Source organism: Chiroxiphia lanceolata, chromosome 5 (assembly GCF_009829145.1).
Source record: "Chiroxiphia lanceolata isolate bChiLan1 chromosome 5, bChiLan1.pri, whole genome shotgun sequence".
Classification (NCBI taxonomy): Eukaryota; Metazoa; Chordata; class Aves; order Passeriformes; family Pipridae; genus Chiroxiphia; species Chiroxiphia lanceolata.
Window position 1 is genome coordinate 12,283,773 of NC_045641.1, and position 12,182 is coordinate 12,295,954.

A 12,182-nucleotide genomic window follows, 5' to 3' on the forward strand; every position below is an offset into this window, starting at 1 on the left:
GATTGCTCGAACTCAATACTGAACATCCAAAAAGTTGTGAACTCCATTCTGTTTGTTAACAGTTTCCCAATAGCCCTTCTATAATCTAGGAAACATAAAATTAAGATGTGTAGTCTCCCCATTGCAGTAGGAAAACAGCAGAAGCACAGAGGACAGTAAGTCCCTCATTTGCCAGTCATTCAGGAGCACGGCTGAGGTCAGACTGAAGTAAGCTAGAAGGTCACTGCCTCTCATGTAACAAAATAACATGTGGAAGGACAACTGGAAACTGGTCCATCAGATCATCCTACGAGGCTGCACAAGCCGCACACACCTTGGCAGGCTTGGCCTTGCTTATTTCTTGATCAGAGCTCTTGATCTGCACAAGAACCAGACACACCAAAAATCGAAGGCAAGATACACTCCCTAAGCCAAAGGTTTCTTCAATATTGCTCAGTCCTGAACTAAATTAAATAGGTCTGAAAACCTAAATTATACACAGAGGTGACAAACTAATGTGTGCTAAATGCTGAAGACAGTCTGTGAGGAGATCCTTAAACTTTTCATTTTGTCCCAAATATATATGTAAAAGAAATGTTAATGAAGAGACAGAAAATATTGAACCAAGTAGCATACTGCAGTTTCCAAACAATTAAAATAAGACATTCAGTTGAAGCTGATGCTGTAATCCAACTCTACCTTGGAGAAGGTAAAGAACAAGCAGCCAGAAAAAAATGACTCGTGATGTCACTTGGAGCCACCACCTGTAGAAGAACGGAAAGAAAACAACTCTCACGATTCCTTTGCGGGTCAAAGATGTCCAAGGACTTTCAGGTTTTGCTTTAGCAAAAGCAGATCCTTAAAAAAAAAAAAAAAAAAAAAGAAATTTAGATTTATTTCATTCTTACAGCTAATAAAAAAACTCTAGTTGTACAAAAACTCTACTCTAGCAGAGTAGTTAAGATAGTGAAATGGTGGAAGTACGAGATTTATTCAAATAATTGTGTTTAATAATTGCTCCTTTAAGTAATTATCTCCTCCTCCACCAACTAAATTGTTGGTGCCCTCTTGGCTGCCATTATCAGGAATGTCCAAAAATACCTGTATTTTGGAATGTTTGAATAACAAAGCATTGGCATTTCTTACTATGTCAAAATTATTTTTAAATAAATTACTAAAAATTGCTTTTTCATAGAGGTATCAAAAACTTGTTGTTAAACAATAAGAAGTCATATGAAAACTACATGTCCATGCACGCACAGCAGAGCCCTTTCCAACACAGCAAAGGGATCTAAAATATCAACATCTGTAAATTTTTCCAGCCATGTCATTTGGGAAAATGGAATAAGGTTGAGAAGCATTGAAGTGGATCTGTCCAACTGAGGACTAGCCTCAGGAGCAGGGAAGCCACCTAAAGAATATTTTTGTCTCTCCTTCCACACCATTTTTCATCTCTCTCATTCAAATGTCCTTTCTCTCCATTTCTTTTTCTTCCTGCAAATTCCCAGCTAGAAAAGTGTGTAACATTTACTTAATGGAGATGTGACTTAAATTATGCCAAGTTATTAATCAGAAATGGCAACTACTGCATGCTTCTATGCCATCCTCACCTCGTTTACCAGCAGAACTGGTATTAGTGAGCTCTCTGCTGCCACATGTAAAACACTGTCAGCACTGAAATTGCTTTAATGCCAACTTAGACATCCATGCAGAGCAGTCATTTAAATGCTATTCACTTACATCATCATACTGGTCTACCCCTGTTTCTTAGTTTCTTTAAAGTTCAAATGTTATTTGATTTTGTTTCTTTCTCTCACATTCCCATTTTTAAAAGGTTATATTGTAATACTGCACACCCACAGATGTTAAAAGAGATAATGACAGGAGGGGGAGCCCAAGTAATACCCTTTTGGGGTTTTTCTAGACCCATCATTGGAACCATCAGCTCATCTCAGGCCCATATCCCCACGCCCAGATTAGGACAGAGGTAAAAAAGCAGGTGGAAATCCAAACCGTGGAACAAACACCATGACCAGGCCCCTCCCAGGGCTGTCCCAGAAGAGCCATCGACCCCACTGTCCAAGTGTGAAACACTCACAATGAGTCTCTGGGAATAGCTCTCCAAGTCACCTTTCAGAGGAGAAGGAGATGCTGTCTGGGCAGGTGGGACTCACTAAGGGATGCAGGGGAAAAGCAGCTCAGATTGCACAGACTTACTATAGGACAGTTAAGGGATGAAAAATCTTATATTATCTAACCTTCTATTGCTATTTTGTTATTTAAAACAGGCAAGAAACAGTCATGGCCTGTACAATTTCTATTCTGCAGAAACTTCAACATAACCTTTCCTCTAGATGTCAGAAGATTTGGAAGAAGTTTGAGTGCCTGGCAATTGGAGATTTCTGAACTAAAAATTTTAAAATGTTTATCCATGATAATGCACAAGTTTGGGGTTTTTTTCAAAATCTAACTCTATACAGCAAAATTTAGATCAAATTCTTAAGCCTTCAGTTTAATCTAGACTTCATAATTCACCAATATTTCCTATCCACCCACTTCAGAGAAGGGTTATATAGGGTTGCTGTGTTTTGGTATGCTTGGGGTTATTTTAAACTTACTAATACACTCTTGTTATAAGACACAGGATGGCTGTTATTTTTATACTGAGAAATGCAGCTTTTTCTAGCTCAGACCTACCTCTTACAAGATCAACATCTATGAGGTCTGGTTTCACATGCCCTGTTTTCTTTGGTTTGTTTCTCAAACCCTGCAAAAGACAAATACTATCAAAACACATTCATGCAGATGACACACATTAAAAAAGACAAAAATATCTATGTGGTCAGTAATTGTATTTAACCTACACTGCTACTGAAAATTCAGACAAATATGTCAACTTCATAGATTTAAAGTACTAGAAATTAAACATTCCAAGGAACAATGCACAATAGATGCCTTTTAAACACTTCACAATCTAAACAAAACCCAACCAATTACTGACCCATGAGGCAATTTTTCAAACACAGCTACACGCTGAGAACTCATCCCCCATAGCTTGGCATTATGCAGACAAAGTATGTACACACTTGCAAGAATTAGTAATACATGTCTATTAGGTTTTCAGAACTTTTGCAACAAATTACATTCCTGAATCTCTTTTCTCCCTAGATGTCTAACGAAACTTCACAAAATGCTTACATTGCAACTCCTTAATTCCAAACCTAGACAGCAAATCACGTTGCAATGCAGGAGCCACTAATCAGCAAGCTCTCAGAAATCCAAATTCTAGACAAGTATTGAATTTTTTCTTCATAGTGAATATAAATTAGCCAATTAAAAGGAGGGGAAAAAATCCCACACAATAGGAAAGCAGCAGGAAGAAAAGCAAGCTTATTTTGTCTTTTAGAAACAGCATCTTCCATCACTGAAGAGCCAAACTCTCTTGCAAAGCTTTCAAGTTTGCTTTTAATGCTAAAATGTGATGTTGTACTCTCAAGTCTCAGAGACAGTTGTGAGTTTATTCTGCTCCCTTTAGATTAGACTCTTGGTCACATTAGCCAGTAAGGAAACCACAGAGCACAATTCATGCAGAGTAAAACAAAATATTTCAAAAAATATTTAGGATACAAATGGAAATGTTATGAAAGTCATTTAATTGTTTTCATTCAAAAAGCAGTAACATTCAGTGGCAAACTGTACATTTCTACCACTGCCCTATTTCATCCACATGTAAAAACACTTATTACTCAAATGTAAACATTAAATATAGATGAAAGCATAAAAATGAAATTATTATCAATGACAGACAGATCAGTGAAATCTGGAAATGTTAATCTTTATACAAACAATATCAAGCAAAATGTTCAACTGAGTGCAGCTCAAAGTATTTCTCAGATCAAAATTCAACTGGATTTATTTTCATGCTGAAATAAAGATAAAATTAAAAAATCAAACTGTTTACAATGAGCTAGATATGTAGTCATTACCTGATGTGTCTATCAGAAAAATGGGAGTTTGCTTGAAACAAGACAAAATTAATACAGAAAACTGAATCATGGGTCGGACAAAATGCACTCTGAGAATGACCAATACAGAAACCAGTTGTACTGTAGACTTAGGCACTGCAAAGACCTTAGTATGCAAAATTTTTACAGAACAGCAGTCCCAAAACTGCAGTAACTTTATGCAGAATGAGAAAAGAAGCCCATAATTAGAATTGGAAATTATAATCTAGAATCAGCTACAGATTCTTGTGAAATTTTGCATAAGTGAGCCATTCCATTTCATAAAAAGATCTGAAGCTTAAAAAGAAAATGCTGAATGATATAATAATTTTCAAATGTATTAGTGCTTACAGGCCACAAGATCTTTCTTGGAAGTCTAAATAAAGATGTGCCTCTTAGAAGAAATAATCCCCTGGAAAAATACACATAATCCTTGGAAAAATGTACCACTGTGGCTAAAATTATGTTTTCATTTTAAAGAAAGAATTCTGAAAAAAATAAGTCAAGTGTATAACCTGATGCAACTTTCATGCGAAAAGAAATGGTGACTCATTCCTTAAAAATTCCATTAGTCAAACTGCAAATGTTTTCAGTGTCCAAAGACTACACTGAGTTGGTTCTTGTACTTTTTGCCACACAAAGTGAAAGAATTCCATTTATGCAGATGCAATTTCTCCACTCTCTTAATGCATCACCAATATCGGTAATATATATATGGAAAACAGCAGTGTTTCAAACTAAGATTATTTTAAAAAAATATTCATAGTGTTTCATAATGCTCAGATCTATCCAGTTGGTTCATATAATTTCTATTCAGCACCAAATACATTTCAGCTAAGTAATAGGAAAAAAAAGTTTAAATAAAAATACTTAAACGCAGGTGCTATTATTGTAAAAGTCCTTTTACAGAAATTTTAAAATTAGTCTTAATAGATTCTATTATAGTTCTAACTAAATTATCAGTTTATAGTAAAAGAAACAGATTTTCTACTAAAAATAAGAAGTTTTCAGATTTTTAGTAAAGTTAGTTTATAAATTATTATATGATTATATAATATACACATGTATTAGATATATTCATAAATATCAAAGTACTGTAGGAGCTTTGAGATTAAAGCACTAATGTGCAATACTTAAACTTGGCCGTGTGCCTCACTGTTATCTGTATTGCATGAAACTCAGTCAATACAAACTGATACAGACACCATCAGTAGTTTGTTAGTTATTGTACTCCTGAGCCGAGTGAGATGGATATAGATTAAGCACAGGGCAATATTTGCAATAATTATTTGAATGATGTGCTATTACACAGCAGTTACAAGAACTCCTGTCATAGCTGTGACTGGCTTTCATGACCATGGGAAGGACCCTTCAGGCACCCTCGGGCTCAGCCACGGGGCTGAAACACCATTGGGTCTGACTTGATGTGTGTATTTCTGTACAGAAACCAGGGAACTCTGTAGCTCAGGTCAGTAACAGTTTCCACAGAAGGCAAGCATGTCTCCCTGCATGTTTTATTTAGCTATTTAAGGACTGAGGCAGGAAAAACCCCACCTCCAGGGAAACTGAAGCAATGCACCTTTTACTGATGTTAAGTATTAGCAACATGTTGAAATTTGTGCAGCAGTACCATACTTCTTGCATGCAGTGTTTGAGCAAAAAAAGGTTAATTGCGAGAAAACAACTGAATTAACACCACGGAGTGTGACATAATATACAACCCATAGAACTATCTTATATAGGATCAATTTTCTCCAAAGCAATTTAGCAATGTGGCAGACACTGATGGCACTGTTAGTTAAACCAAAATGCACAGAACACTGTTAACTTGCTTGTTCAGAGAAACAAAGCCTGAGGTACTTACCAGTCTAATAAACTGTACAAAACAATGACAGCATCATAAAGGAGGAAAAGTAAACTGCAGGTATAAGGTAACTAACTGAAAGCAAAGAGAGCTCAGATAACTGACATTAGAATTCATCACAAAGAAAAGTGAAAAGACAGAGGTAATAAAACAACTAAGCCCTGGCTTAAGATAAGTGAAAAGAAAAAAAATGTACTGAGATATAAAAATGTGTATCACACTAAATGCTGCAGAGTTATTAATTATGTAAAATAAATAGAGCATAGTATACTGGTTACATTTGGTTACACTCCAGAAGTCTAGTTTTACTTTACCACTATTAAATACCACCACATACAATGTAAATTACATGAGTGCACACAACCACCAAAAGAAATAAATGTTGAAATGCTGTATTATTACCTTTATTTCTCTTTGCTCTACTGACTTTTCCCATATTTGTTGATCATATGCTCCAATCTAAAAAGAATACGGAAAAAAATACCAACATTAGGATTTAAAAGACATTGATCAAACAAAATCAATCAACCTTCAATGACAGAAGCATGAAGCCAGCAGGTTATTTGCTTGGAGAGGTTTGTTTACAAAGGAATCTTTATCTTCTCCACTCCATCTTGGCTGGACAGGATCTACCTAATCCATCCAGGAGTTGTGATACAGGGCACAGGTGAGCCAGGTAGCCCCAGCCTCACACCGGGCGTTGTGCAAGTCAGACTGAGAAGACCATGCTCCCTCCCACTTCAGGTCAGGATTCCAGTCTCTGTACTGGAAGAGCAGAACTATGGCAGCAACACTGACATGGTCTTTCAGTTAACTCTACAGGAATACCACACATATGTAGCTGAACTCATACCTTCAATTAATTTATTCTTTTTTTAAACCATCTCCCTCTCTAATTCCCATTTCGTTCCATCCACTTTTACAGCTACGTGGTCTTTAGAGTTATCTCTTCAGAGCACACAGCAACAAGATATATGGTCAAGCTGGTAATCAACTAGATTATAGGCCAGGGGAAACTCAAAGAATATCAGGAAACTGCCCTTTTCCCACCAAAGCACTGAAGAAAATGTGTTCCTAGTAGACCTATTCCCAAATTTGTTCACTCTCATTTAGCTGCTAGTCTATTTATTCATGAAACTCTTCCAAATAACTTAGTTTTATTAAACCTGAGCAAATTTTTGGTTAAAAAATTGAAATAGGTTAAAAAATTGAAATAAAAAGGAAGTGTTTTCTCCCGGGCTCTAACCTTACCTCAGTGTTGTAGAAAACTGTATTTGTGAGAGCAGAACCACAGACTGTTGAGCTTTAAACCCAGTCAGCACCTAGGCACCACACAGCAGCTCACACATAGCCCCAGAGCAGCTACTGTGAAGAAAATTAACTCTATGCCAGCCACAATCAGCACACATTGGTCTTGCAAGCACTTGTTAAAATCCTAGCACTAAGACCAGTTTCGATGGGTTCTGTCATTTTAAATAACCATCAATACAAGTAGCTATAGTCAACTTAAGAAATTACTGTGCACTTATTTATCCAACACAGAGAACCACTCTATGACTGTCAGATATTTTGAAGAAGGGCAACCTTAAACTTCAGGAGATTCTCACGTAAGATAGTGACAAGAACAACTCAATATATGAGACAATATATCCAAGTTTTGTAAGAAGTTATCAAAGATCATCAGTGCTTTGAACTCTGCACAAATAGTATTTCTGGGTAATATTCAGTAATGATCTGTTTTATTCTGGCAATTTGAAAGCCTTGCCATCCCAGCAGTTCTACCTCTACATATAGATCACGTGCACACGTGTGCACACACTGCTGGTATCTGGGGTTCGATTCAGATAACAAACTTTGAGCAATTAAGTGCAGGATCACTTTTAGGTCATGAGGGAGAGACAGATGTGGTTCCTGAGATCCTTTACTAACATGCAGAGCTGACACAAGCAGCTCAGTCAAACGCCTGACAGGCAAGAGGAACAACTCCCATTATTTGAGCAAATCTGCTTAAATTCAGTCTTACTGCAAGGGTATGACTCGTCCTTCCAGTTCACAACTGCAACAGACACAAAAGACCCAAGCACAAGTGCACACACCTTGTACCAGAAAACATTATTCTGATTTCTCTTTTATTATTTCAGCCTTCATTAATTTAGATGTTATAAAAGAAATAAAAAAACCCTAATTCTTGGTTAAAAAGATCTTTTAAAAATACCAATAATAATAAAAAAATTTCTAACTTAGAGCAGTAAAGCCCAAAGCACATCTAAAATTCAAAGTGAGAACAGTAAACTGAATTACTGAATTGTCCTTTCTCAAATTTAAATAATATTTCCCACTCACAAAAGCTAAACAATTTCTATAGTTTGCTACTTTAAAACTTTGGGGAAAAAAATCTACTGTTTTTTTGGTAATGATAAATACTTGACACCTCTCATTTGGAAAAAAAAAATGAGACTGCAAAAAATAACTAGGGAGTCAGGTACTGTACTGGGTAGAATTAAGCACTTACTACAATTAAAGTAATTAAACCAAAGGAAGTTTAACAGCTAACTCCACCTGGATAACAGCCAGCGATTAAAAAGTCAATATATTGAATAACCACTCCACCCAGCATTTATATCTAACTGTTCTGGCTTTTTCTCTAAATACATTTCAAATGAATTTTCAGGCCTTCCTGGTTTTCATTAAATTTGCTAAGAAGAGCCCCAAGTGAAATTTTTGTGCTGCATAATATTGTGTCCTTCCCTTCCCACTTCAAAAAAAAAAATAAATTCTTTCTACAAGGACAGAGAAGGGGATGCAAGTCTGTGTCCCCTCTCCATTATGCAAGAACCAAATGCGGAAGGAAGCCTTTGTACCAATAAAGCTGCAAAGCAAACCCTATTCCTAATTCCATTCATAGCTGAAACTGGTGTAGAGTTGAAAGTCTTTAAAACAGCATTCTTCTTTTAGACAAATAACAGACCATTTTTTGAAGGAAGTCTGGGAAACACAGAACCCAGAAGACATCTGAGGCAAGGAAGTTGACTGATTAAAAATCCTACAAATATTCCTTTTCCCTCCCTAGGGAGCACAGCTTCCATCTCCACATAAAGACAAGAAGCAGGGATTTTGCCATTCACGTTTTTCTTTCAATGTAGCCCCATAAAGCAACTTTTCCAGCAGCAGGTAAAATAAAAGCGTGAAAACTACTTTAAAGGACACGGTCTTTTACAACTGTTTTACTGGAGGAGTGGATCTGTCCGATCACCTCTGATCAATTTTAGTTATTAAAATCTGAGCACAGGATTACTAAGTAAGGGCATACTGCTGCAAACTGAGAGGAGTTACAGATAGAATTGTAGACAGCAAGTACCATTGCAATCTCTCACAATGTTTGGGGTTTCTTTTTTAGTCTATCTAGTATCACCTCTTTGTGTTTTAACACAGTTTTAGAAGCACTTCAGAGAGCAGGAATACATGCCCCTCAGCACATCAGATTCAGACCTGATACTCAAGTTCCCCTCCCGCCATCTGCATAGGCATCTCTCTATACTTCTCTTCCAAGTGTATCAGAGGAAAACACTTGAAAACAAAGCCATCATTATAAAGTAGCATACTGGATACTGGCACACTTCATTTACCACATTAAACAAAAATAGGTAGAACCAGTGTTACTGAAACAAGACAAGAAAAAAACATAGGTAATAATTTGTTTTCTCTCAGGAAAGCACACCTAGCGTTTGTGAAATTCTTGCAGAATTCACTGAGAGGTGTTTTTCATTAACAACAAACTAAATTATAACATATAATGATTACTAGAAATGCTAGACACTTGTATGAATTAAATGCAAGAACATAATTTGTGAATGAATTGAAGAATGTAAATTAATATTAGCAAACCTTCCCAGTTTTAAATTATCAAGAGTACCAGTCAATTCCATCTTCGAAGAGTATTTGCAAAGTATTTGCATTTGAATTCTGTTTCATGTTAAATCTAATGTAAATCTAAACCAAATGTAGGCTCTGGCTCTTGGCTATTCATGTAATTCTTTTCAATTGTACATACCTCCAGGACACTGAAAAGAAGCCTAGTATCTAGCAATGCCAAAGAAATTAAGGTCTAAAGGCAAAGAAAAGGAAGGAATAACCTTCCAGAGATAAGATCAGGTTGGAACTTGAAGAATTTAAATATACACAAAACTTGATCAAAGCAAGGTTTCCCTCAATATGCAACTGTCCCCAAGGCTCCTCCACAGGCATTCAAGCTTCCTTGTCTGGAACTGTTCCAAAATTAATGCCCTGATCAACTCCAGTACTTATACACTCCTGAACCCACCAGCTCTGCCTGGAGTCTCATTCCTTATAGTTACAAGTTCTGCAGTATCCTTCAGAGAAAATTTAAAGTACGAAACACAAGAGTCAAAAATATTGTACAGTTTTTACGTATACAACTATAAGAAAGGCTTTTCAAATCTCTTCAAGACACAGTGCAAGACTGTTTGTCACTGACACATTCAATCTATCAGTCCAGTCTACAATTGGCAATAGACTTTTTTTTAAGCAAACTATACAACATAATATCCCAATTTTAATCTGATTTCACACAGAAATTTATTCTAAGTTATTTCATGAAATATCTAATCCAAAAGGATCTGAAAATTGTACTCTATAGCATTTTTTTATTTAGTATGATTTGGCAGAAAATAAGTTAACAAAAAGTTGGATAACAAGCCTATCTTATCATTTCTAAATATATCTTTTATCACCAAGAATCAACAGCAACACAACCCTGTTGTAGGAAACTTGTCAGTAATACGTTACAGATATTAGAACTTGTGGAATAACCTGCCTGCAGCAGAAGTAGATAAACTAGCAGATGTTATTTTATATACTCTTAGTTTAAACTGTGCATCTCAGGCCTCCTCAATGCCCAGATTCTATCCAGTCTATCCAAATCGGTTACCTCTAAAGAGTTCAGTTCTCAAGACCCCATGCCTCAATAAACACCAAGGAAAGAAGATGAAAGGAATTCTGTTTCTTTATATATTTGCAGAACTAACAACCATTCTTCAAGCAGCTATAAAAATTTTTGGCATATAAGAGATTACATGCAAAGACTGACAACAACAGCCACTCTTTTGCAATGGAAAAGTAGGGGTTTAGTATCCTAAATTAACTAAGCATAATAAACTTTCCAATATGTTTTCTTGAAAAAAAAAGTTTTCTCACAAGTAATTAATTGCAAAAAAATTAACAAATTGTCTGTGACTTGGCATGAGATATTAAGCTATGCAATTACACATTTGGTAAAACTAAACTCATCTGATTGAGCTAGCTCTTTACTGAAAGATTAAATAAATTTCAGACCCTTTTTAAGTGCAGACTTCTCAAAATGTTTCCAGTTTTTAAGAGGTATGTGCACCTCTTGAAATTATCTAAAATAATTGCACTTATTCCTTCCCAATCAAATACATCAGAAAGCACTTGATAACATTTCTTTATACACCTAAAATTTGTTTGGCACCTGTGCAGTTTGGTTTTAGAACATTAACAGCAAATAGCCTAAAATAAACAGTTAAGCTATTGAAATAAAAATTGCTGTGTTTTCAAACAAAGCCCAGTGGAAAGGGCTTTTGCACTGTGTAATATTTCTTCCCAATACCTTTCTCATAACAAACCACATGTGCATCAAGATTGAATTTGAGCTTTGTGAATGACACTGATATTCGCTTTAAGCTAATGTAGTGATGGTATCAACCTGTAGCCCAATACTCACAAGGCCTTCTGATTCTAATGGAATTGATCAATATTTCAGGAGACATTTATAATTTATGACCACGCAGACTAGCAAAGATTATAATCCTAAGAATACATAGTATTTCCTGTTGGATCTTAAAACTTTAATGTTTATCAATAATGAAACCTGCGTGCTAAGCTTTGCTCTTTAAAACCTCTAAACAGTTTTACAAGCCACATCACAATGGTATTACAAATCCCAAAGATAAAAGATACAAGATACAGAGTTTGGTAAAAAAAAACCAAAGTTGTTTCCTTGGACTGTGTACCAATGTAATTAAGAGTCTGACACCTTATTAAAACATTTAGTGCTAAAATATTACCTAATATGCTTTACTAACTTTTATAGTCCAACATTACTAAAATAACTACATGATTTTATGTATCAAATCTAGTATTATGATATCAATATATAATAATTTCTCTACATGTAATATTATGAATTTTAAAAATATATCTCATTTTCTCAAAACCCAGAACATAATTATTAAAAGTTATTTTAAACTCATTTATTTTTTACATTAACTGATCCCCACTGCAGCAAAGGCAACACT

At 35.5% G+C, this 12,182-nt stretch overlaps 1 protein-coding gene across 5 annotated transcripts in view; it reads right to left on the minus strand.

The window, feature by feature from the left end:
• Positions 1 to 12,182, minus strand: part of PHTF2 (putative homeodomain transcription factor 2) — a 65,609-nt gene that overhangs the window by 32,342 nt on the left and 21,085 nt on the right. For 4 of the 5 annotated variants that reach the window (XM_032688456.1, XM_032688457.1, XM_032688459.1 and 1 more), the window contains 4 exons: positions 6,250 to 6,306; positions 5,848 to 5,859; positions 2,677 to 2,746; positions 679 to 837 (listed from right to left, as the gene is read on the minus strand). In XM_032688456.1, the coding sequence (XP_032544347.1) occupies positions 679 to 837; positions 2,677 to 2,746; positions 5,848 to 5,859; positions 6,250 to 6,306 (298 nt within the window). The remainder of the gene's footprint in view (positions 1 to 678; positions 838 to 2,676; positions 2,747 to 5,847; positions 5,860 to 6,249; positions 6,307 to 12,182) is intronic. The other variant, XM_032688458.1, reaches the window with a different exon arrangement.